We start from the raw sequence: 24,095 nt of genomic DNA, 5'->3' as shown, positions 1-24,095 counted from the left end.
CCAGCTTTGGGATATTTGATCAAATTCTAGGTAATAATACAAGATACAGACATTCATACTGTGGAAATGTTATGTTTCGTCTTCTTTTTCATACCTTATTGAGAAAACAAACTAAAAAATACTGAAAATACCTAGTCTTGTAATATATATTCAACTCCCCCACTGTTCTCTATTAAATGTTTGTAGCATCACAAAGCATTATTAAAGAACCCTCAAGTGATTCTTCTATCTGCTAAGAACATCACGTTGACCAAATCTCCATGACGCTGTTACAACCTGTTCACAGCTATAACTCTTCAAGACATCCTCGGTCAGGACTCATCTAAATACTGTGTTGGCCATCATGGAATTTCTTTTAAATGAACCTTATAAGTAAACTCTTCATTATCTGAATCTTCAGAATCTGATGATTTATCTATAATCCTGTGGAGAAAAAACAGTATCTGATCAGAAATTGGCAGTTGCCTATTTTTATATACGGTACGTTGTACAAAGGGCAACATAGCAAAACCATTAAAGGGTCCTCAGTCTGGCTAATCTTTAACACAACTTTAACACAACTCAATTTGTCTTATGGTACTAAATACAATTTACTTTCATATAAATCAAATAGAGATTTACAAACTCTTTGTAAATTGATTTTATCCAAAATGTACTTGTCCAATGCTACCACTTAAGTCATTGCACAACCACATAGCTTTGGGCTGAAAACATAAACAATGTCCCAAATTTACCACACATGCCCAATTTTATATAATTTTATATAATATAACAACAGCAATAATTATCATCATCATCATCATAACAATAGAAATAATGAGTTGACTACTTTTTGATCTTGTAGTGACATTGCATAGGACATGCAGATCTTACATATTTACATTGCATTGGATTAGAGAGACAGACTGGTCTGGCGTAATGCTTTTCGCTCCATCAGATCCGCTTCCTCTTTGAGAAAGTTCCCAATGGTTCGCACAAGAGGAAGCGGATCTGATGGATCAAAAAGCATTTTTCTTTTCTTTTCGCTCCATCAGATCCGCTTCCTCTTGTGCGAACCATTGGGAACTTTCTCAAAGAATTAATTTACGTTGGTATCTCACACCCTATCGTCTCTCCAAGTTTATGCCAGATTACTCTCCTTTGTGCTGGAGGGGGTGTGGAGAAGTAGCCCACCTTAAACACGTATTTTGGTCTTGTAAAAACCTGACCAGTTTTTGGAACAAGTTATTTTCTATTATTTCGGATATCACAGGTATCCTTACCCGACCCTCTCCGGCACTAGCCATTCTTAATGTGGGTATTGATCGTTTTCCTAAGGACTGTTGGTGTGTGGTTTCGCATATCCTTCTAGCTGCGAGAAATTTAATAACCCGACAATGGAAAGAGGTTGAGAAGCCTAGTGTATCTGCAGTTCTGGACCTGGTCAGGACTAACCAGGCATACGAAGGTATTCTGGCACGTAAGGCGGGTAGGGGGAAAGAATTTGAAGAAAAATGGATGTTGTGGTATTCATGGATTTCTGATACTTGAATTGCGTATCTATGGTTCCCTATGAGCTGACCCCCCCCCCCCCCCTTCCCCTTCTATCTTCTACCCTCTTCATATACCTCCAGTTTATTTAGTTTTGTTTATACAGTTGAAGATTTACGGACGAAGTGGTGTCTAGAGCCGTAGGCTGGTAATGACAAGCTGACCAGCATTTCTTCACCAATCCCTCCCCTTCTTCCTTTTACCAAATGTCTTCACTCCCTATCACATTCCCTATCCTCCTTCCCCCCTCCTCTCTCCTCCCTTTTTCCTCTCTTCACTTCTCTCCCTCCCCCTCACTCTCTCCCCCTTCTTACCTGTACTATCCACCTCCGCTCTTTCCCCCTCTTCCCCCCACTTCCTCTCTCCCCCCCCCCTTCCCCCCCCACTCCCTCTCCTCGTCGTCTTCTTCTTCCTCTTCCTCCTTCCTTCCCTCCTCCCTCCTATCTCCCTCCCCCCCCCGTTCTTCTCCTCGTCCTCTTCCCTCATCTCTCCCCCTCCATTCTTCTTCTTCCTCTTCTTCCTCTTCTTCTTCTTCTCTCCGGTTCACCTCTTCCTCCTTCCTTCCCCTTTTCACCCTTATTCCCCTTCCTCTCCTACTAACCGCTAGATTGTGACCGCTATTTGTATGGCTACTGATGACACATGGTTCACCTTCTATATGGATTTTACTATATCCGCATAGGTTGTTACCTACTTTGTCACTGTTATTTCCTCACTCTGTACTGTTAACTGTATAACGTTGTTCTTGCAAAATCTCAATAAAAATTTAATGCAAAAAAAAAAAAAAGATTAGAGAGACAGATCTTACAAATTGAATGGACATAAGCCCATTAAAGCAGTAGTAAAACCAAAATCAAACATTTATTATATTACAGCTAACAATTTCTTAGATGTAATGGCTGCATTAATTTTCTTTTTTTTAAACTTTCTTTCTGCTATTTTCATTTGGTGATCGAACCAGCAGGGCTGTTCTTTTTCACAAGCACAAGGTTTCCAGCAGAATTTATCAGTTTACATGGATGAGACAAACCACTTAACACTGGCAGGAACTGTTTTCTGTAACTGATTATAAAGTTTGAGCTGGAATGGCTATAATTTGTAAGAATGTCTAAATCTACTAATACATTTAACGCTACCCTCCCCCCAAGACTGACAGTGCTGCTGTCTGCTGTGTCTCTTGTGCTCATTCCTCTACAGTTGTGTCTCACTTAAGGCCCGTACACACTTGACGGAAATCGGACGAAATATCCTCTGATTTTTCTCTCTCTTGCTCAGCGTTCATTACCGTTTTTAGTTGACAGTGCATAATGTTCACGAAATTTCTCGTCCGATTTTTTTTTTTTTTTTCGGACATTTGTTCCTAGACTTCCGGGTCATCAGCAACTTTAGATAATGCGCGGCCTTTCGTATCCGATTTTTCGCGGACGTGCTGCATACGCATTAAACGAAAATGGGGACGGGCGATAAAAATTTTGGTGTTTGTCCCTCCATTTTTTTTCGTTGAAAATGTCGGCATAGGCTGCTAAAAGTTGTGTACACACTAGCCGAAAATTGTACGATTTTACCTCGGATGGGAATTTTCGGCAGATTTACTACTAGTATGTACCCCACTTTATACAGGTGTGTTACTGGCCATATCACCAGGTGAAAACAGAGAGAAAAAACAAAGAAAACTGATGCAGCCACCACACCTAATGATTGGTAAGCTGCAATATAATATTTTTTTGGTTTTGGTTTAATACTGCTTTAAAATCCTTCCTGATCACCAATAACAATATGCCTCCATTCACACCTGGGTGTTTTGTAGTGTGCTTATTTACACTTGATTGCACTCAGCATGCAGAATTCCATCTTTTGTAATTGTGCATGTTCACATTTTAACACTCAGTCCCTTGCATGGTCTACATACTACTCTCAAAGAAGAAGTGCATGAGCTTTTTTTTTTTTTGCTTAATTAGGCATTTTTGGCCCCATAAACTTCAATAGGAGTGTCTGTAAAAAGGTGATACATGCAAGTTCACACTTTTTTGCACCTGATGAAATTCTCTCCTCCAGCGCTGCTCTCCAGTCCTTGCCCAGCCCCAGAAGATCAGTTTTGCCTTCAGAAGTTATACCTCTTCTGTTACAAATGGGCCAGTCTGTGTCCAGCCAACTAATATTACAGTGCCTTGAATCAAGCTACAGTATTAGCTGCAGGCACTGTGGAGTCACAGGCAGAAAAATGTATTTCTCTCTTTCAGGCTGCTTTGCTAGCTTCACTTGCTCCCCATCCAATCTGTGATGTTGCAGCCTTTTCATCTCAGATCCCATCTCATTTTTTGTATTCTCCCTGACAACCTTTGTAATGTAATCAAAGGTTGTCACAAGAACACAATGATTTTAAAATGTGTTTAAAGGGTATCTATGACATGGCAACCATCACTTTTCTGTTAAAGTTATCCACCATAATGGCACCATAGTTCTGCAAAAGTGCTATGTTTATAGAGGAGAACATTTGGTGCTGTGCAATGTTATGATCAGAGTACTAATGAACAGTCAAAAAAACCATGGTAGCCATACAACTGGCTTATGCACAAGGTAACCAAGGCAGAAGTTGAGGGCCTGATGGATGTCCAGGGATCCCAGCTACAATCTTTATGCCCCTACAGTAAATCAGGAGAATATTGTCATTGACCAATGTTGTGCACCTGCCTGTTATTTCATAAGGGAGGATGTACTTGTTGACAGTAGATGTCTGACAAGGAAATCCATTCCAGTACAGACAATGCAAATGGGATGGCTTTTCTGTGCCTATTGCAATCCTTATTAATGTCAATAAGAGGCATGGATAAGGTTAGACCAAAACTCTGGCCGTATTCTGTCTTAATCTGTCTTTGGGTTGCCATTGGTCATTCCATGGTCTTGGCACAGGCTTGCTTTAAGTATTGTATTAGCTAGTTTAGCCATTAATGAGTCATTTAGCCACGGTGACCATACCCCTCCCCACCTTAACCATATATTATCTTGGGTTAATAAAGTTTTATGTAAATGTGTTATGACTCATGAGGTAACAATATGGGAATTGTCCTTGCTGACCTTAAAATTCTAGCTGCCAGTTTACCAACCTAGAACAAGATCAGGAAGGTCAAAGTCAAGTCAGAAATTCTTACCTGCATAGCGATTTCAGGTCGGGAATCTCAAGGTATTAAAGTCAGAGGGTCAGCATGACAACCAGCAAGTAGTATTTTCAAACATCATGTCAGCTATGGAAACCCTTATGTCCCTCTCGTAGTAGCTATAGAGTAAATAATCTGTCCTCTGTACTGATTGCTTATTTTTGCAATCTATTGCACTATTTCCAGTTCAGTTTTGTGAACTGACCTTCATATTTCACAACATCCATCATAAATGACTGGGGATCTGTAATTTTTATGAGACTTTGGTCTAACTACTAAAGCCTAGTACACACGCAACGAATTTCCGCCGACCGGTCGTCCATCTTTTGTCCAGAGTGGTGTTTTGTTGGTTGGAATGTGCCTAGACTGCACACGAATTTTCCTGCACGACAAAATTCTACTTCAGAAGTGATGTCATGTGTTGGTTTGCTTTCTTTGTGTTCTTTCTTCTCTGAGCATGCCCAGTCTTGCTCATAAGATTTTTCCCTATCGAAATCTGTACTGACTGCACGAAAATCGGACGTGTTTTGATGGAGGACAAAAATCTTATAGCCTGCACACATCAGATTTTTTTCGGCCGAAAAGTCGGAGTCGGTTGTCAGAAGCATCATACTAACAAGCCGAAAATAGGCAGATCGGTCGTCGGACGAAAATTCCCAGCTGAATTTCGACGCGTGTGTACGAGGCTTAACAAGGCAGTCCAAACAACTCTAAGCTCCATGACTGATGGTGGGGTTAGAAAAAATACAGATTGTATTGTCCTAGATTGTAAGCTCTAACGAGCAGGGCCCTCAGATTCCTACTGTATCGATTTGTATTGTAACTGTACTGTCTGCCAATATGTTGTAAATTGCTGCGTAAACTGTTGGCGCTATATAAATTCAGTATAATAATAATAAATTAATTTACCATTCCATTATTTATATATCTTTTACAGTTGTGTGAAGGTAAGAATGTGTTCCTTGCCACTTACCCAGAAAAAAAGAGATAGACAAAGGACTCAATTCCAAAGCTAAGCAAAAGGGGAATGTGAGATACTTAGCAATGGGAGAAAAGTAACACTCACCTGTTTTCTACTTCATTAATAGTGTCAGGTAAGTGGGAATCTTTGGTTTCTATCAGGAAGCAGGAAAAAAAGCCTGCAATAATAGGAGTGATTCCAAACATCATAGGAAGTATTGTAAAAGAGAAATCTCCTGTTAGATGCAGAATTGAGGCAACAGCAGAGCCCAGGCGAGCATTCATAGCACTAAAGCCCATTCCAGTTTGCCTGTGGGTCACAAAACACAATGCATGTAAATCCATCTACCATTATCTTCTACCCATGTTTATTTGCAACTAGACAAGGTTACTCATAGGAGCCTTACCTTATTTCTGTAGGATACAGCTCTCCAGTGTATAAGTACATGCAGGTTATAGCACATGCCAGAAAAGCTTTTCCTGTCACTGCCAGGGCCGTACACAGCAGAGTCTTTTCTACAAGTAGAAATACTGATAATTATGAACAGGCTGCTCTTTAGAGGCTGGGTTGACACAATTTACAGATACCTCTTCCTTTTGTATTAATGTACAGTAAGCAATATAAATCTGCTTCCACTCTACCACTTGTATTAGAATCATACAAGCTAATTGTTGCTAATTACTTGTAATTTAAAGACTAGATACTAAAGGAACCCTAGAGAATATTTTCATTTAGCAGGGATGTCACCACATTTAACATATGCCTCACATATTTCTGTAGGAAAGTAATTAAAATGTAAAATCTTTTTTTTTTAATCAGAGAGATGACTTGTGCTTAAGTATTCAAGAGGAAAAATTTTCCTTTTCAAAACTTCTGTTTTTTTCTAGTCTGGGAACTTGGATATCTAAATTAAAACCACAAGTGACAGATGATACTGCAGTACGTTTTTTTTTAGAAACGTGCAAAAGCTTTCCCATTTGTTGAATGAGATTAAATAGAGAATACCTAAAATAAACTTTGTAGTGGTATAAATGTACAATACAGCAATCTGAGTAGTATAAGGTCTAGCACAATGTACATAATGTAGCAGTTTGTACACCATTACTATGGCAGCAGGCAGTGGAGAAAGGTATTTTTACATTAATTATGGTTAGTGGAGAAGTGTATCAGTAAGGTATCAGTTAGCAAAAAATTTTGCTGGTACAGTAGTGGTCAGTGGAGAAGTGTCTGGTGGCAGTCAGGGACAGCGGAGTATTGCACTGGTTCAAAGTAATGTGGTGGTCAGTGGAGGAGTGTACATTGGGACAGTGGTGGCCAGTGGATGAGTGTGCATCAGCACAGTGGTGGTCAGTGGAGTATTGTGTTGGTTCACAGTGGTCAGTAAAGTAATGTGTAAACACAGTGGTGGTGGTCAGCGGAGGCGCATATGTTGGGAAATTGGTGGTCAGTGGATAAGTGTGCATCAGCACAGTGGTGATCAGTGGAGTATTGTAGTGGTGGACATTGGTTAGTAAAGTGCATGTTGACACAGTGATGGTCAGTGGAGTAGTGTACGTAAGTACAGTGATGGTCAGTGGAGAAGTGGACATCAGTCTGTTGATGGTCATTTGGGAATTACACATTGGCACAGTGGTAGTCAGTGGAGAAATGACTGCTTGTAGAGTAGTCGCTAGTGATTAAGTGCACATCATTACAGTGGTGATCAGTAGGGAAGTGCACATTATTACAGTGCTAATCAGCAGAGGATGCAAGATGGTAAATTGGTGGTTAGTTAAGGAGTGAACATTGGAGCAGTGATTTTCAGTGGAAAAGTGGACATCAATACAGTGGTGTTCAGTGAAGAAATGCACATTGGTACAGCAGTGGTCATTAGAGAAGTGAGTATTAGTGCAGTGGTGGGTCTTTTCTGACGAAGTGCACATAAGTTCAGTGGCAGTCCTTGGAGAAGGTGCTATCACTATAGTAGTAGTGGTCAGTGGAGAAGTAAGTATCAGTGCTGTGGTGGTCAGTGTAAAAGTGGATGTTGGTACTGTAGTGGTCACACTGGTCAGTGTAGAAGTGCTTGTCGGTTTAGTGGTGGTCTGTGGAGAAGTGCATGGTGGTTTGGAGGTGGCCATTGGAGATGTGTGTGTGGTTTTGGATCTGATTGCTGGGGATTTGTTTGTCTTATACATGTTTAGATGTTCTGTGAATGCAATTGCATCTACATGGCAGCATTAAGGTTTGTTTATTGCTACAAAGGGTACAAAGACTGCAGAGGTTCTCAAACAGAATTGCCTATTATATTTCATGTAGCAAAAGTCCATTAACATAACATGCTCAAGTTGTTTCAGGTGGGATGTACACAGGGCATTCTGTTCTACTCTGCCATAACATTATGTATTTCTCCCCTCCAGCCCACCCTAAATTCCAGTCTTTGGCCTCTCCGTGTAGCCTTGTAACTATCAGGTTACCATCCCACATTCTCCACCCTACTGATCTCCGGTATAATCAGTTTTTGTCTGCAAGTTAGCCATTGACAGCAACAGATAAAAGGAAAAGTTTAGGATGCAGGAGAGTAGTGTTTACTAGAAGATGATTAGTATCACCTTGTTTAATGCTAAGAGTTCTATTTAATATAAATAAGTATCTAAAACTGCTGCTCAATAACATTGAAATTCAGTGCATTCACTATATTTAACTTATTTTTTTTATTTAAAAAGACAAAATCTCAATATATTTTCTTTATTTTTTACATCTGTGAATTAATTTTGAAAAATGTTATTTATTTTAAGTGGTCACCTTGAGGTATGAAGCTGTAAGATACAACCATTACTCCAGCCATGAACAGGGAAGCAAACTGCATGACTCGTCTGCCCACCAAGGTCATCGCCAACATCACCAAGAGCTTCGCAACCATTTCTACACCACCAAACAGCGCCTGCGCTAGGAAAACACCAAGCCCAAAGTCCTTCAGATCCATGCTCAGCCCATAGTAGGCAAAGTTACTTGAAAACCTACAGGAGAAAAACAATGTTGTTATTAGTCTCTCTTTCCCTATTTTGAATGAGGTACAAGTAACCTCAAATTATTCCTGTATTACATACTGGTAACCCCAAAATATTAATTTTTTGTATTACATGCAGTCAATGTGACCAAATTAAAGATTAGTAGTGGAAGTTGAATTAAAAATGCAATATCCCTAGTTCTTATGATTATAAAGACACTAGATTGGAGTACACTATACCGATTCTAAATTATTCTATGCCTAGAAGCAAAGACAAAATCTACCAAGCTTATTTAAAAATCAGTGAAAGGTGCAAAACTGTATCCCATTGCCTGTGCCAGATTAAACTCCATGAAATGACCTATGCAGTCGAAAACTTGGGACCCCCTCGCAATTTTATGGAGGTTTCTCATGCGCTCACTCTAGTGGGATAACAATCACCTGAGTAGTATGCACATTGGTCACTAGATGGAGATGACCATCCCTACTGTACATTACACATACGTAGGTTACACCAACATATTTTACAAACGGACAGCTGAAAGAAGATGTGCTTTTAAGAGACAAACTGTGAACCTGATGTCTATAGTTTACATTCTTTAAGTTTGTTAGGTACATTACATGAATACAGTATTTCCTTTATCGAGTCTTTAATGTACAGTTTTCGTTTCTTTGAGTTGATTATTTTTTTAATCTTTTATAAACAATTTAAGAAAGCTTCATTGCAGTTTTCTTTCAAGATCAAATCAATATTATTTTGATCTATTATCACAGGGCCCTTAAACGACGTAGGGCCCACAGGCTGGTGCCTGTAGGCAAGTTCCCCACAAGTATAGGTTCTGATATAGCAAGTGAATAAGCCAGCCCAGACAAGGAAGGGGTTAACCAGTATCGGGCTCCTTTCCAGGGACAAAACACATGGCAGGGAGACCCCATGAACCTGGTCACATGATACGGGAGAGTGAGGGAATTAACCAAGAGCATGCATGAGATCCGCGCTAGGTGCTCGGCGGGACCCCATTCTGTCACTGGGAGAAGGAGAGCCAAGGTACGCTGGACTGGTGAAGAGGGCACGGGCTCAGCAGTGTCCCTCCTTAATTAAACATACAACACGAGGAAGGTGTGTAGTGACACGGGACAGCACTTTTACAGTTAATGGCTCATCTCTAAGGCAGCTTTCTGCAATAATGTTTGATTGTCACAAGAATGAAAAGGGGGCACAATTTAGGGCCCAAACACATGGGATAGTGGATGCCAAGTGTTATAAATGAGATTTAGAATAAAATTCATTCATTTAATTTGTTGGTTAATTTAAGACTGTGGCCCCTTTAAGAGCGCAGCTTGCATTTATGGCGGGAAGATTAGATGCGCGCGCATCTTTCCAGAAGCTTCCAGGCTACCTTATATAAAGGGCTGTCCAGTCAGAGTCTGCTCACACCTGACTGGAACATTGACGAGCTCCCCTACCCCCCAACCCGTCGCAGGCACTCTTATGTGGTTTGTCACCCTTGATGCAAGGGGGGACTTTTGTTCATAATTGCTTTGATTTGATTTGGCTTGAGTCCTTTGACTAAGCTGTGTTTTGGTATTAATTGATTTATTTTATTTAATTATTTGATGTTTAATGGATTTAATAAACTTCTTTTCATTCTAAACCAATAAAGTGCCGTGGCCATTTCTATGCCAATTAATAATTTGTCTGAGTCTTATTTATGTAGTAGTAAATATGTTTATTTTAATCTGCTGAGAAATGCATCCTGCTATCCCATGCAGCCCCACCTGGTCCTGGGCATTAATGAGTGCGCGCACAGCAAAAGATACCCCCATGTGTAGAGCCACTCATATATCATGTCATTTTGCAATATATGACACAACCATCCCAGGAGGCAGTTTCCAAGATCTCCCACATGCACACACATGCCATGTTGTTTCTGTCGTCGTGATGTCGCCCTGGCCTAAGCTAGGGTTTAGCAAGTAAAAAATATGTTTTTTTTTTTGTTAATGTGTAAGAGGGAGGGGGAGAAGGCAGGGCCATCTTACTGAATGGGCACGCTGGGCAGTTGCGCGGGTGCCCCACCTGCCCAGCGACCCAGCACCAGCCAAGCATTAGTCCCGATTCTCGTGTGCATCCCGCCACCGAACTTAGCAGATAGCAAGTGCCTGTGGGCCCTGCACTGCTGTCAGGCCACTTGGGCCGTGGTGGGGGAGCCCACAACTGCAGTAATGCCTATCTGCCTCCACAGGAACAGGTACACATAGGACAGTCAAGTGTGACTCCCATCCCTGTGTGTATTCACTGGACCCAGCCGCCCAACTTGAAAGCTGTCATTAGCCTGGCACTGCTGTACCAATAGAAATCGCCTTATCGATAAATTTGCATTTCTATTCTCGTGGGTGATTGTGTAGGCAGGGCCCCAGTGCACTGCATTGCCCAGGGCCCTTTAAAGCTCTTAAGAGGGCACTGGGAGAAGGCAAGAGAGAAGAGAGAGGACCTTGCAAAAATGTGTAAAGTTCCGCTTTAAACAAAAGCCTAGGATAAAAATCCTGTGAGTTTTATAATTCATGTTATCCAGCATATTTATAGAGATAATGTACCATAGATTAAAGTGTATTTAAAACCTAACAATCTCTTATTTGCTCCCTTTTGGTCTCTTAAATTCACTATTGTAAGTGCTTGGCTTTATCTGCCTAATAATTGCAAAAAAATGGAAGTGATTCTAAAGGTTGAAGAATTTTTACCTTCATGCATTCTTTGCATAAAGGTACAAAAAAACTTCAGTTTGCTGCTTCCTCCCAGTCCCCCAATTAAATTCACTTGGACCCGATCTCAATCCAGCAATCTGCATGAGAGCAGGTTCTCTCCAGGCTCTCTGCCTGCTCATTGGCTCAGGGATAGCAGCAGAAGCCATTGGCTCTCGCTGCTGTCAATCACAGCAAGTGAAAAGGGAGCCGGGCCAGGCCCCACTCTGTGTATTTTCTGCACACAGAGCAGGGGTTGGAGTAATCAAGTGCTCAGCATGGGGGAGGAGCCAGGAGCACCGGTGGGGGATCCAAGAAGAGGAGAATTGGGCCTGCTCTGTGCAAAACCATTGCACACAGCAGGCAAGTATACCATGTTTGTTATTTTTAAAAAATAAAATTTTTAGTATCACTTTAATGTTTAATATGTCAGACTTAAAAAGCTGTCCTGTTTCCTGTGCATACTGTCTAATTAGCTCTCACTGTTCTAATGTAATACCATAATGCAAATAGCAATATTGTACAGGATCAATAAGAGCAATGAAAATATTTCATGCTTGGTTTCTATGGGTTACTGCACTTTTGATTTTAATTTATGGAAAAAGCCTGAGTACTTACCAAACTATAACGAGACTCAGGGACATGCGCCTCATAGTCGGAGTACGGACAAGGTCAAACACTGAGTGGGATGTCCTTATTATCAGGATGTCTTTCTGCATCTCAGAACACAGCATCTATCAGAAGAACAATTGCATTGATTATGAAAACCGGCTGAAAATAATGTCTAGAATGTCTAAGCATACAAGCGTATCAACATTTACCCTTTGATGGTAGGTTATCATGCCCAGGTAAGTGGTCTGTCTTCTAGACTATAAAGATATCCTATTTTCACAATGACTGAAGCTGAAAAGCTGAAATACAGTTTATACTACTGCTATCATTATCATGGTGATTATTAATATTATTACAGCTAGTTATTGTAGAGAAACAAATACCTTAGAGCCTGCTCATAAATGGAACTTAATGTTAGACAATCTATTCATGTCCTTGGTCAGGATTCAATTCTGTAATCGTCTAGTATTCAGATTTTCTTATTACCTAATGTACCTACTGTACTTACCTGTACAGTTAATTTTTCTCCTTCCTCTTGTTTCCCATTAGCAGTGGCAGCTTTTCGAAGGTGCTTCAAAGCTTTTTCTGACTTATCTCGGAGAATTAGCCATCTTGCAGATTCTGGTAACCACCTATATGGAAAACAGAGAGATTGTGGAGGGCAGTATAATACTTTCATTTACGGTGAACATTATCTGACCATTTTCAATCCGGTAAACATATGAAGAGAATTCTCTTCATATGTTTATCTAGGGATGTGGGAAGGTTCCATTGGACAGCACTAAATCTTATTTCAATTTTAAATCCGGTAAACATAAGTGAGGTCTTACCAGGAATAGATGAAGAAGACACAAAATGGAGCCGAGACAGCAAACTGAAGCAATCTCCAGTCTCTGATCTTGTACGCCATAGCAGACAGAACCAATTGTCCAAAAGAGTATGAGAAACCGAAGAAGTTTCCAGCCAGTGTGCGGCCATGTTTGGGCATCCATTCCAGTACTGGGGGAACAATGAGATGAGTTAGACTACACACAGTCCTAGAAACATTGGAGGACATAATTCACATACCACAATTTATTTGAGCAGGTTTTTTTCAGGGGATGTATAGAAAACTACCATTTAAAGGGTCAGTCAACTTAAAATATTTCAGTTTTTGGTCCTTTCTGAAGAGTTAAACCAACTGACAACTTCTTATTAATCTCTGGATAGCTATTGGTTAGATATGCACTCCTAGTTCTGTACACATGCTGTGGGTATTATGAGGTAGTGATCTCATATAAAGGATGCAAAAAAACTGTAATGAAGAATGCAAATTATGGTCAAAAACTCCTATGTCAACAAGAATAGAGCTTGGAGTTATGGCAGAGAGTTAATGGAACAAGCATTCAAAGCATGTTTGCATTGAGCTGGCATAACTACCTGGACCTGCCCTGATACCAGCCTCCTTTAATCCTCTGTAAAGCAGCAGGTACACTAGGAAGAGAGGCAGCTCTGTTAGCCAATCAGACTCAACTGTATTGTACAGTGCTGTCCATCTAACACTAAAAACTTGTAGTGGAGTAGTGATCGCAACCATGTGTTGCTGCTGCTCCAGTGTTCAATCACAGGCTTATTGATCTGGCTGGTAAACTGCAGTGTATTAACCACTTTAGCTCCGGAAGGTTTTACCCCCTTAATGACAAGGCCATCTTTTGCATTTCGGCACTGCGTTATTTTAATGAAAAATTGCGTGGTCATGCGACGCTGTACCCAAATACAATTGATGTCCTTTTTTTCCCCACAAATAGAGCTTTTGTTTGGTGGTATTTGATCACCTCTGTGGTTTTTAGATTTAGCGCTATAAACAAAAAAAGAGCGACGAATTTAAAAAAAATGCCCTATTTTTTACTTTCTGCTATAAAACATTCCCAATAAAAAAATGTAAAATATCAAATTTTTTTATCAGTTTAGGCCAATTTGTATTCTGCTACATATTTTTTGTTAAAAAAAATCCCAAAGAGTGGATTTTAATTGGTTTGCCTAAAAGTTATAGCATTTACAAACTACGGGATAGATTTTTGGAATTTTTATTTATTTTTTTGTTTTTATTAGTAATGGCGGTGATCAGTGTTTTTAGCGGAACTGCGACATTGTGGCGGACAGATCGGGCCCCTAACTGACATTTTTGACACTTTTTGGGGACCAGTGACATTACTACAGTAATCAGTGCTAAATATTATGCACTGTTACTGTATAAATGACACTGGCAGGGAAGGGGTTAACACGGGGTGATCAAAGGGATTTATGAGTACCTAAATGTGACTACTAACTGTGTATGGGAAGGGTTCTGTGACAAGCACAGAGAGATCGAAGTTTCAGCTTAGCTGAAACTCCTGATCTCTCTCTGCCTGTCTGACAGAAGACTCGCCTGCTTTGTTTACATAAGCAGGCGGGTCTTTTGTCAGTTTATCTGACGATCGCGAGAGGAAGACAGCAATCGCCGCCGCTCCTCCCGCAGCCTGCCTCCCGCTGTATCTAAACTCAGCAGGAGCGCGGCTCCGGCGGCACGCGCACGCTGCCGAAACCTTGTGCACAAAATCACGTAGTACTACGTGATTTTGCGCAGCCAAGCTGCCCTGCCGCAGTAATACTACGGTGGGCAGTCGCCGGTCGGCAAGAGATGACTGTGCTGTCTGGCAGGGTTACCTGGATGATCAAAAGACTGGCTGAACAGAAGTGGAAATTATTTTTGCTGGAAAGACAGTTAACATGATAATGTACTTCAACTGTGTATATAATAATGTGCTTGGAGTTATGATTTAATATATATTACAATTTTTATATTATTTCCCCTGTGTTCTTAAAAATGACTGTTTATTCAGGCAGATTGAGAACCTTGTGAATTCAAGTATACTGACAAAAATCCAAGTCTGCTGATCATTTCTATTTACCACATTTTTATAAACCATATTAAACTGCCATATGTGTAATGATCTTAACTGGTCCTTGCTGCTAATTCATTGTTAAGTCCCAAGCTGCTTACCTGGCTGTTTAACTGCAGTGTGTTAAAAATAAGTGAAGCTTAAGGATGTGCAAGACCTGACTGTGCTGCCTGACAGGGCTACCTGGATCACAAGACTAGCTAAACAGAAATTCAACAAATTTTTTATTTTTTTGTTGCTGGAAAGACAGTTAAGATATCATGTACTTCAACTGTGTAGATAGTCATTTGCTTGGAGTTAAGCTTTATTATATATTAAAACTCTTGGATATTTTCCAATGTGTTCTTAAAATGACCTTTTATTCAAGCAGATTGAGCAGCTGGTGAATTCATGTGTAGTGTCCTCCTCTAGTTAGGCTGCTAGGTTATATTTAGTTTTTGGCTCCATTGTAGTGAATGGAGCCGTGATTGATTGTTTTAGTCTGTTATGGGTTTCCTGAGCTTAGAGTTTGATTCCTCCCACCTTCCTCTGAAAGAAGTTTCCAGAGTATAGGGAAGAGAGATTAAAAGGATCGGTGTGAATATTTATCATGCCCTAGTCAATTCCTAGAAGGAGGCATCCAGAAGGTGGCTGGGGAGGTGTTAAATGTTTAGGAAGCCTGGCCAGAGGGTTACTCCCTTGTCAGTGAGGGTTCTGCTGCTGCCCCTAACAGAAGAAACACTGTGATAAGAGACTGCAGTCTGGACCTCAGCAGCGGATTGGCTGAGAGCCTGGAGAAGATTGCCAAAGAAATATACTTGCTGGGGGGGCACGGTCTTTAAGTCCTGGTCTGGAAAAGGATCTTGTTATCTCACTCATTGAGGATTTACCTGTGGATGCTGGGTAGCTGACAGCTCCCGGGACACTGTGAATAAAGACCTTGCTGAGGACTATTAGTTGTGCAAGTACCAGAAGGAAACTAAAGCCCCGTACACACGTACTGATCGTCGGCCGAACGATCGGCCATCTTTTGTCCAGGGCTGTCGTGTCTGTTGAAAACTGCAAAAGACTGCACACGAATTTTGTCGGCCAACAACAGCCAACTGCAGAAGTGATGTCATGTGATGGTTAACTTTCCTTGTCTTTTTTCTTTTCTGAGCATGCCCAGTCTTGCTAATCTGCTGTCTGTCGGCGGAAATCTGTACTGACTGGCGAACAATCGGCCGTTCTGGTGTTGGCCAACAAAAATTTTAATGCTTGCACGACAGATTCTGTTCGGCCGAAAATGCACTGTCGGCTGTCGGAAAGCATCATACTAACAAGCCTACAATCGGCCGATCGGTCGTCGGCCGAATATTTACGGCCGACAATCGGTACGTGTGTACGGGGCTTTAGTGTTAGGGGTTGCTACATGGACTGCTGCAGTAGGGTTCTACTGTAGATATACTGGGTCTTCCATGTTACCTTCAGAAAAGCCATTATTAGAAGTATTGTTGCTACTATCAATTTAGAGTATCCTGTGACCCTAAACCCCTCCACTTTTTCAGTTCTTCAGAAATAAATACTGAAAAGTAATCCCCTAGATTGGGCCCAAATTGTCAGTGTGTGTGTTACTGAGCTTGCACAACTTGCAGCCTCTGTACTATTGTGGAAGACCTGGGTAGATATTTGATGGCCCCTCAAAGTCCTCCAAGCCTGCTGGACATTTTTTCTTACCACATTTTTATAAACCATATTAAACTACCATATGTGTAATGGTTCTGAATGAAAGCTGTGTGATAGGTGAATGCACTTACTTAAAGTGATGCTATTGACAGATATAGCAGAGGAAGCCACACCACATAGAAAGCGGAATGCACAGTAGGCATCGAAGGTTGGCAGAAATGCCGCACAAGTGCCAGCTACACCCATCTGCAAGTAGGACCATGTCAGGATCTCCATTCGGCCTAGCCTAGGAATAGAGAAATATAGAGAAATAGGATTATGTATGAAATATATAGACAGCTTTGTCACCAGGAGTAATTAATATCCGTCGACTGTCACTCTTTAATCAAGGACTTAGCACCATCTGATATACAAATTTCTCTCCTTATATACAAATGTCTGTTCTCCATTTGCCAGTTCAGGACATTCATGGTGAAAAAATTATTTCCTTTCTGGCCTGCGTGAACTGTTTTAATACACAGAGAGAGCATTATTATTTCTTGTCTATACAGCATCTGCTTTTTACAAGAATTGATTCAAAATTTACTACACAAGGGTATATTATTACCTTTAAAGCTAAACTACGGGGTTGAATTCTTTTTTAATAATATTTTGCTACTGAGCAATTTAAGCACTCAATGGTAATCATCTCATATGTGTTACACTGATATCAAGATACATGCATCATTTAGTCATAATTCAGATCTTTCTAAAATAAGAATTTACTACAATGATGCATGTTTGTATCAAGCAAACATGCAGGCTTATTCCAATAAAGAGTGGAGAGGGAGCAAACCTATTGTTCAGGAATACAATAACAATAATCTCTAGCTAATAGAAATCCACCTTGACCAATTGCCTTTTGCCCAAAAGACAGCCTTGCAGGGGATATTAATAAAGGCCTACAGCATTAAGAATGTTCCCCAATCCAACTGTAAATGGCTAGATCTGACAAAGATTTTTTGGATGTCTGGTGCTACTGTTAAGGCTCACATACACTATATTGTCAAAAGTATGGAGATGCCTGCCTTTAAATGCACATGAACTTTAATGGCATCCCAGTCTTAGTCCGTAGGGTTCAATATTGAGTTGGCCCACCTTTTTGCTGCTATAACAGCTTCAACTCTTCTGGGAAGGCTGTCCACAAGGTTTAGCAGTGTGTCTATGGGAATGTTTGACCATTCTTCCAGAAGCGCATTTGTGAGGTCAGGAACTGAATTTGGGCGAGAAGGCCTGGCTTGCAATATCCACTCTAAATCATCCCAAAGGTGTTCTATCGGGTTGAGGTCAGGACTCTGTGCAGGCCAGTCAAATTCCTCTGCCCCAAACTCTGTCATCCATGTCTTTTTGGACCTTGCTTTGTGCACTGGTGCGCAGTCATGTTGGAACAGGAAAGGGCCATCCCCAAACTGTTCTCACAAAGTTGGAAACATGAAATTGTCCAAAATGTCTTGGTATGTGGACGCCTTAAGAGTTCCCTTCACTGAAACCAAGGGGCTAGGCCCAGCCCCTGAAAAACAACCCCAAACCATAATCCCTCCTCCACCAAATGATTTGAACCAGTGCACAAAACAAGGTTCATAAAGACATGGATGAGTGAGTTTGGGTCGGAGGAACGTGACTGGCCTGCACAGAGTCCTGATCTCAACCCGATCGAACACCTTTGGGATGAACTAGAGCGGAGACTGTGAGCCAGGCCTTCTTGTCCAACATCAGCCTGACCTCACAAATGTGCTTCTGGAAGAATGGTCAAATATTCCCATAGAACCCATTCCCATAGACCTTGTGGACAGCCTTCCCAGAGGAGTTGGAGCTGTTAAAGCTTATGTACTCCTGACCCTGGCTTCTGTGCATTACATACTCCTGATTCCTGCTCACTATACATTATGAACTCCAAACCCCTGCATGCTGCGCATGTACTTCTGAACCCTGCACCCGGTGTCTTACATATATATCAACTATGTTATACATACATATATACTTCTTACCACTGCACTCTGTATGCTGGGTTTTATAGGACTCCTGAAATCTTCATACAATTTTTTCCTGAAATTGGTTCTAAAGACAGAAGGTTTTTTCACCTTAATGCATTCTCTGCATTAAGGTAAAAAAACAAAAACCTTCTCTATGCAGCTCTCCCCCCCAGCCTCCCTTATACTTACCTGAGCCCAATCTCGATCCAGCGACTCTCTCACTATTCATTGGCTCAGAGATAGCATTGGCCTCTGTTGCTGCCAATCATAGCCAGTGAGGAGGAAGTGGGGGTGGGGCCAAGCCCCATTCTGTGTGTTAATGGAACAAGTCACTTGCTATGGGGGCACTCGTGGGGGTAGGAGCCAGGAGTGCCGGTGGGGGACCCGAGAAGGGGACTGGGGTTGCTCTGTGCAAAACCATTGCACACAGCAGGTAAATATAATATGTTAGGCATTTTGTTTTAAAAATTAAGCTTTTAAAATCACTTGAAATCTTTCTTTAAGATAGGCTGTATGCAGAAAAGCATATGTAATGGAAGAGTTTCATTTTTAAAAAATGAGTGTGATGAAGTTTGCATGTGTCTGTTTGCATATTGCATGTGCATGTGTCACTTGAGGCACAATAAATAAAGCATAATTTGTGGGTAAAAGGACGGTGGCATATGTACGCTGTGTATGCACTGGCTCAGGTTTATTTAACCATGCCCCTTTAACCCCTCACACTGTAATTTGGTTACACTTACCTGTTTTTCTCATTTGGTGCATTAGGGAGATTATCAAAAGAAAACACTGCAACTCTGATTGCACTTTACTATGAACAATTTACCATGAGTTACAGCAACACTAAGGTGTGAAACCAGCATTAGACTTTGCATGATTCAAACTCTTTTTGTAAAAAATTGCATAGTACATAGCACGTGACTCGTCGGCTCTCTCCTCTCCCCGTCTGACAGCTGTCTGCAGCGGGCGGGGCCAAGGATTCCTCACTGATGCCAGTCGGGAGGGGAGGAGGAGGGGAGGGGGAGAGGAGGAGAGAGGCAGCAGGTCACGTGTGTGGCGAGTGGCGCTCTGAAAACTTGTAAAGAATGGCTTATTTTTATAAAACACAGACACAGGAGTACACAGGATTGTTAAACAGACTGTAGACAGGAAAGAAAACTTTAAATAGAACTACAGAAGCAGGAGGGGAGGGAGGGCACTAACACAGGAGCAGACAGGCAGGGAGGGAGGGGGGGAGAGAGAGGACAGAGGAGGACAGGAGGGCTGCAGGTGACGGAGGCACATAAACTGACCACAGTGTCTGGGCTCAGCCACCATGGTATACCGTGGTCAGTTTACAGAGGGGAGGACATAGCCAGGCAGGATCAGCCAGGTATTTTAGGGGATAGAAGGGGCCAAATTACACAGCAAAGCACTGTGCTGTAAACCATGCTTTAAGGGAACAGGATCATTTTTTTTTTCTTTAGGTTAACAAATGCTTCAAAAATAAATGCTGCTGTTTGCTTTTAAAAATAAATACTTAAAATAAGTATAATGACTAAGCCCCTCCCCTTCATGACATTGTTGAAATGGGGCGGAGCATGAATGACCTTACAATGTTGCCACCCCCTTGAAAAAAGTTCTCCGGAGGCCCATGTTTGTCATACTATAACTACACAGTCTACATGAGCATACGGTGTCATACTTGTTATCATGCAACAATACTTACTTACCTGTCAGCAAGGCTGCCAAAGACTAGAGCTCCCAGAAGCACGCCGGTCATGTAGATGGAACGTGCTATCTGTTTCAGCGAGCTACGGTTACAAACTAGATTCCACTATAAGAAAAGAAAAGTATTTTATAGAATTTTCTCTTTATAGCAAAATACTGTACATCCACCACATATTGTGAAATTTGAGAGTTGGAAATTTGCATTTGCTTCTTAAAAATACCTTGAAATAGAAAAGAGAAATGTGTGTAGCAGAAAATTTGTAAAGCTCAATTAAAACTCTTTGGCACTATAGAATAAGGATGTTTTACAAAATTCATTATAATGTTATACAGTCAGTAGTCTCAAGTATTTTAATGAGAACTAAATAAGAAAATTGCATTGGTGCATTGAACGGCTATTATTTTGAATGGCATCCCACTCACTCTAACAGTAGTGGGTAACAGTAGTGGGCAATGCACCAAGACTGCAGCGCACCAGTAAACCACATAATGCGTTGTGGTGTTGTCCAGTTTTTGAGCTGTTACCATGTTGTTTATAATGGGTGAGATGCCTTATTGCAACACACAGTAATGCACAACATAATTTACCTTATCATGCATGCTTTATTGCCCGAAAAATTGTGAGTGGGCTCTAAGAGAACAAAAACAGTTTCTAAATTATTGCTTTTGATTGAAAAAGCAATGCATAAAACATAAAAACTCATAGCAACCAGACATCAATTGTTCTGGCTGCTCCAAAAGACAAAAAGATAGATAACACAGTTCAGTTTTTATTATATTTGTTGATTCCATTTATTTTCTGTGATAAGTCATGATAATGGTTAATTTCAACACACTGTATATCTATGCATATCATACCACTTCTACTACTCTCTTCACATTGTTTATTTTTCCTACACAGTGGTCATCGTTCATGCCCCACCCTATTAGATTGTAAGCTTTTCTGAGCAGGGCCCTCTTAATCCTCTTGTATTTTATTGTATTGTTACTGTATTGTCTCCATCTAACATTGTAAAGCGCTGCGTAAACTGCTGGCGCTATAGAAATCCTGAATAATAATAATACTATTCAATTTGCAGTAAGGCACCCTTGTTCTTTTGAAATCACTCATTTATTTCAGATTTAACTAGTCCTCTAACTTTATTCCAAGTAGTCACACTTACTTCTACTGTACAGAATGAAATACTTTGGACTATTGGCTTGTGACCTTTATGCTTCCTCCTTACATTGAACTGGGTTCACATAAGAATGTGTTAGAGTCATGTCTATTTGCTGTATTTTATAGTCTACAGAGAAAAATGTGTACCGGCATCCCTTGGCTGTTATTGCTAATACCTACCATACAGAGATGTATAGTAACTAAGTAGAACTACTTCACTACTGTACTTAAGTACCGAAAAGCGGTATCTGTAATTTCCTAGAGTAGAATTTTTTTCTCCTACTTCCACTTTTACTTCACTACATTTTTTCAATGATTTCAATACTTCTACTCCGATATTTTTTTTTTTTTTTTATGCTGCATAGTTACTTGTTACAATTATAATAATTACCACTGCCAGAACAGTAGATGGCAGGTTTCATGAAGCTCAAAACATGTGTATTATCAGCGCATACGAAAAAAAAAATGCTACTGTATGTATAAATAAAATCTGCATTGAAATAATAAAAAACAATATGATGTTAAAACTTTTGACTTCTTTCTTTAATAACTACATAACACAGTACTTGTACTTTTACTTTCAGTACTTGAGTAGCAATTTTTTTTTCAAAACTACTAGTACTTTTACTTTCAGTACTTGAGTAGCAAATTTTTTAAAAAAACTACTTGCAATACTTAAGTACAAAAAATGTTGAATACTTTAGTACTTCTACTCAAGTCACTTTTTGATCGAGCACTTCCACTTCTACTCAAGTCACTTTTTGATCGAGCACTTGTACTTTTACTCAAGTATGGGTTTCGAGTACTTTATACAACTCTGCTACCATACCACAAAAACAATACCTCATTGTCCTCATACTTTATACTTACACAATATCACGTAATTAAACTCATGATAATAGAAAGCAAAGGGGTATCAAACCTAGCAACACCATTAGGGCCCAAAGATCTGATTGAAGATAGCTGGTCTCTATTTATTGCTGCAAATGAAGAGTCCTCATGATGTGATTACTGGCTATAGGATGTATATATGATCCTACATGTTATACCATATGAGAAATCCGTATTTAAAAGGGTTATTAATAACTAGTGGTGTGGGCTTTTCCCTCATTTGATTTTAGGGCATAGAAGAACTTAGTCATTCTCATCCGCTGATATTCAGTTGTACCCTTAACTCTTTAATCCTTAAATGAGTGTAAGAGCTGGGTCAGTCCAATTGATTAGGCCTGATGGTGATATCTACCTCTGCTACCCTACTGCCTTAGAAAGAAATAGACTATAGAATTGTGGTCATCATCATTATCATCTTTTCCAGACTGCATTGTACTGTAAGGGTTGCACCACAAGCAAGCTGAAAAAGTTGATTCCCACTTCCTTTGTCAAGGTGTGCCCTAGACCAGTGTTTCTCAACCTTTTTTCAGTCAAGGCACCCTTTAAGAACTTTGGATAATCTCGAGGCACCCTTTAAAAATTATGGACAGTCTAGAGGCACCCCCATTCTAAAATGTAAAAGCCTTTCTAATAGTTTTACATAATGCAGCAACATCCCCAAGTCCACGTAGAACACTCAACATTAGAGGTGATTACCTCTTCCAAAGCAAATATACTTTTGCAAACTGGTACTGACTAGTATTTCAATGTTTCTGTTCTCCCTCAGTTTTTCTTCATCACTCAGCTAATGAGACGCCAACGCTGATGGAGAGGGGCAGGGGAGGGTCAAACAAGGATGCTATGCAGGCGACTGACATCCTCCTTATCAACTGATGATGAAAACCTGTGGCTCAGTGTAACTAAAAGGGCAGATTTCATCCACACGCTGATTCATATACAATTTTTGGGCAATTTTTAGGCATTTTGCCAAGGCACCCCTGAAGGAACCCCAAGGCACACTAGGGTGCCTGGGCACCCTGGTTGAAAAAGGCTGCCCTAGACTTCTTCCTGTAAGACCTCTTAAAATGCAGTTTGAGCTTTCTAATCTTAACTACAAGCTGCTTATGATCAATGTTCTGGCTACAAAACAGGTTACATACCTCGGTAACAATTGTAGAGGAAAAGACGCTTTGGTCATAGGCCCATCCATCCTTGCAAAATTCAGTGCCCTTTTCTTCCCTCTGGTGTACTGTGGCATTGGACAAAAATCCTTTGACAATTTGGTACCGGGCACACCTATGTGGCTTTTTGTTCTTGTCCAGTGGGATGTACATTTTGAAAAGCTGTGTCTCATCTTGTCTGTTCATGACTCTGGCTGAGGGAAGTTTGCAGTAGTGATCAGGCACAGCTCCAGTGAAGTTCTGTAGAAGGTTATGGCAAGATAACAATGCCACTGGTACCAAAAGAAGAATAGAATGCAATATTTGAAAGCACCCAACTCCACCGATAGACACCAGAATATCATTAAAAGCCATGGAAATTATTTCTTTCAAAGCTCTTTACAATGTACAATGGTATGTAATAGGTAGGTCTTTTTCAGCTGAGCTTTATACAGATGTGGGTGAGAAGTTGTGCAATTTAAAATGATGCTTATGAAATTATTTTTTTTATATACGTTCTTCTTGCCCGTCGCCCCCCCCCCCCACCCCTTTTTATACACACACACCTCCTCCCATCATGTTCTGAACATTTTTTTTGTACCTATCTATGAAATATCAGCTTGCAGCTTTGGCCAC

At 40.6% G+C, this 24,095-nt stretch overlaps 1 protein-coding gene across 1 annotated transcript; it reads right to left on the bottom strand.

The window, feature by feature from the left end:
- On the bottom strand, positions 1-23,892 carry LOC309565833 (solute carrier family 22 member 20-like). Its single transcript, XM_082270837.1, has 10 exons — positions 23,460-23,892; positions 20,273-20,376; positions 16,680-16,834; positions 12,814-12,982; positions 12,492-12,615; positions 11,990-12,105; positions 8,428-8,642; positions 6,053-6,161; positions 5,752-5,955; positions 1-423 (listed from the first exon to the last, which is right to left on the bottom strand). The coding sequence occupies exons 1-10, from the start codon at positions 23,832-23,834 to the stop codon at positions 342-344; spliced, it is 1,653 nt and encodes a 550-aa protein (XP_082126963.1). The 5' UTR covers positions 23,835-23,892; the 3' UTR covers positions 1-341.
- Positions 23,893-24,095: the final 203 nt, after the last annotated feature.

The sequence above is a fragment of the Pelophylax lessonae genome (genome assembly GCF_965119305.1).
Source record: "Pelophylax lessonae genome assembly, chromosome: 10".
NCBI lineage: Eukaryota > Metazoa > Chordata > Amphibia > Anura > Ranidae > Pelophylax > Pelophylax lessonae.
This window is presented reverse-complemented; position numbering and strand designations above follow the sequence as displayed.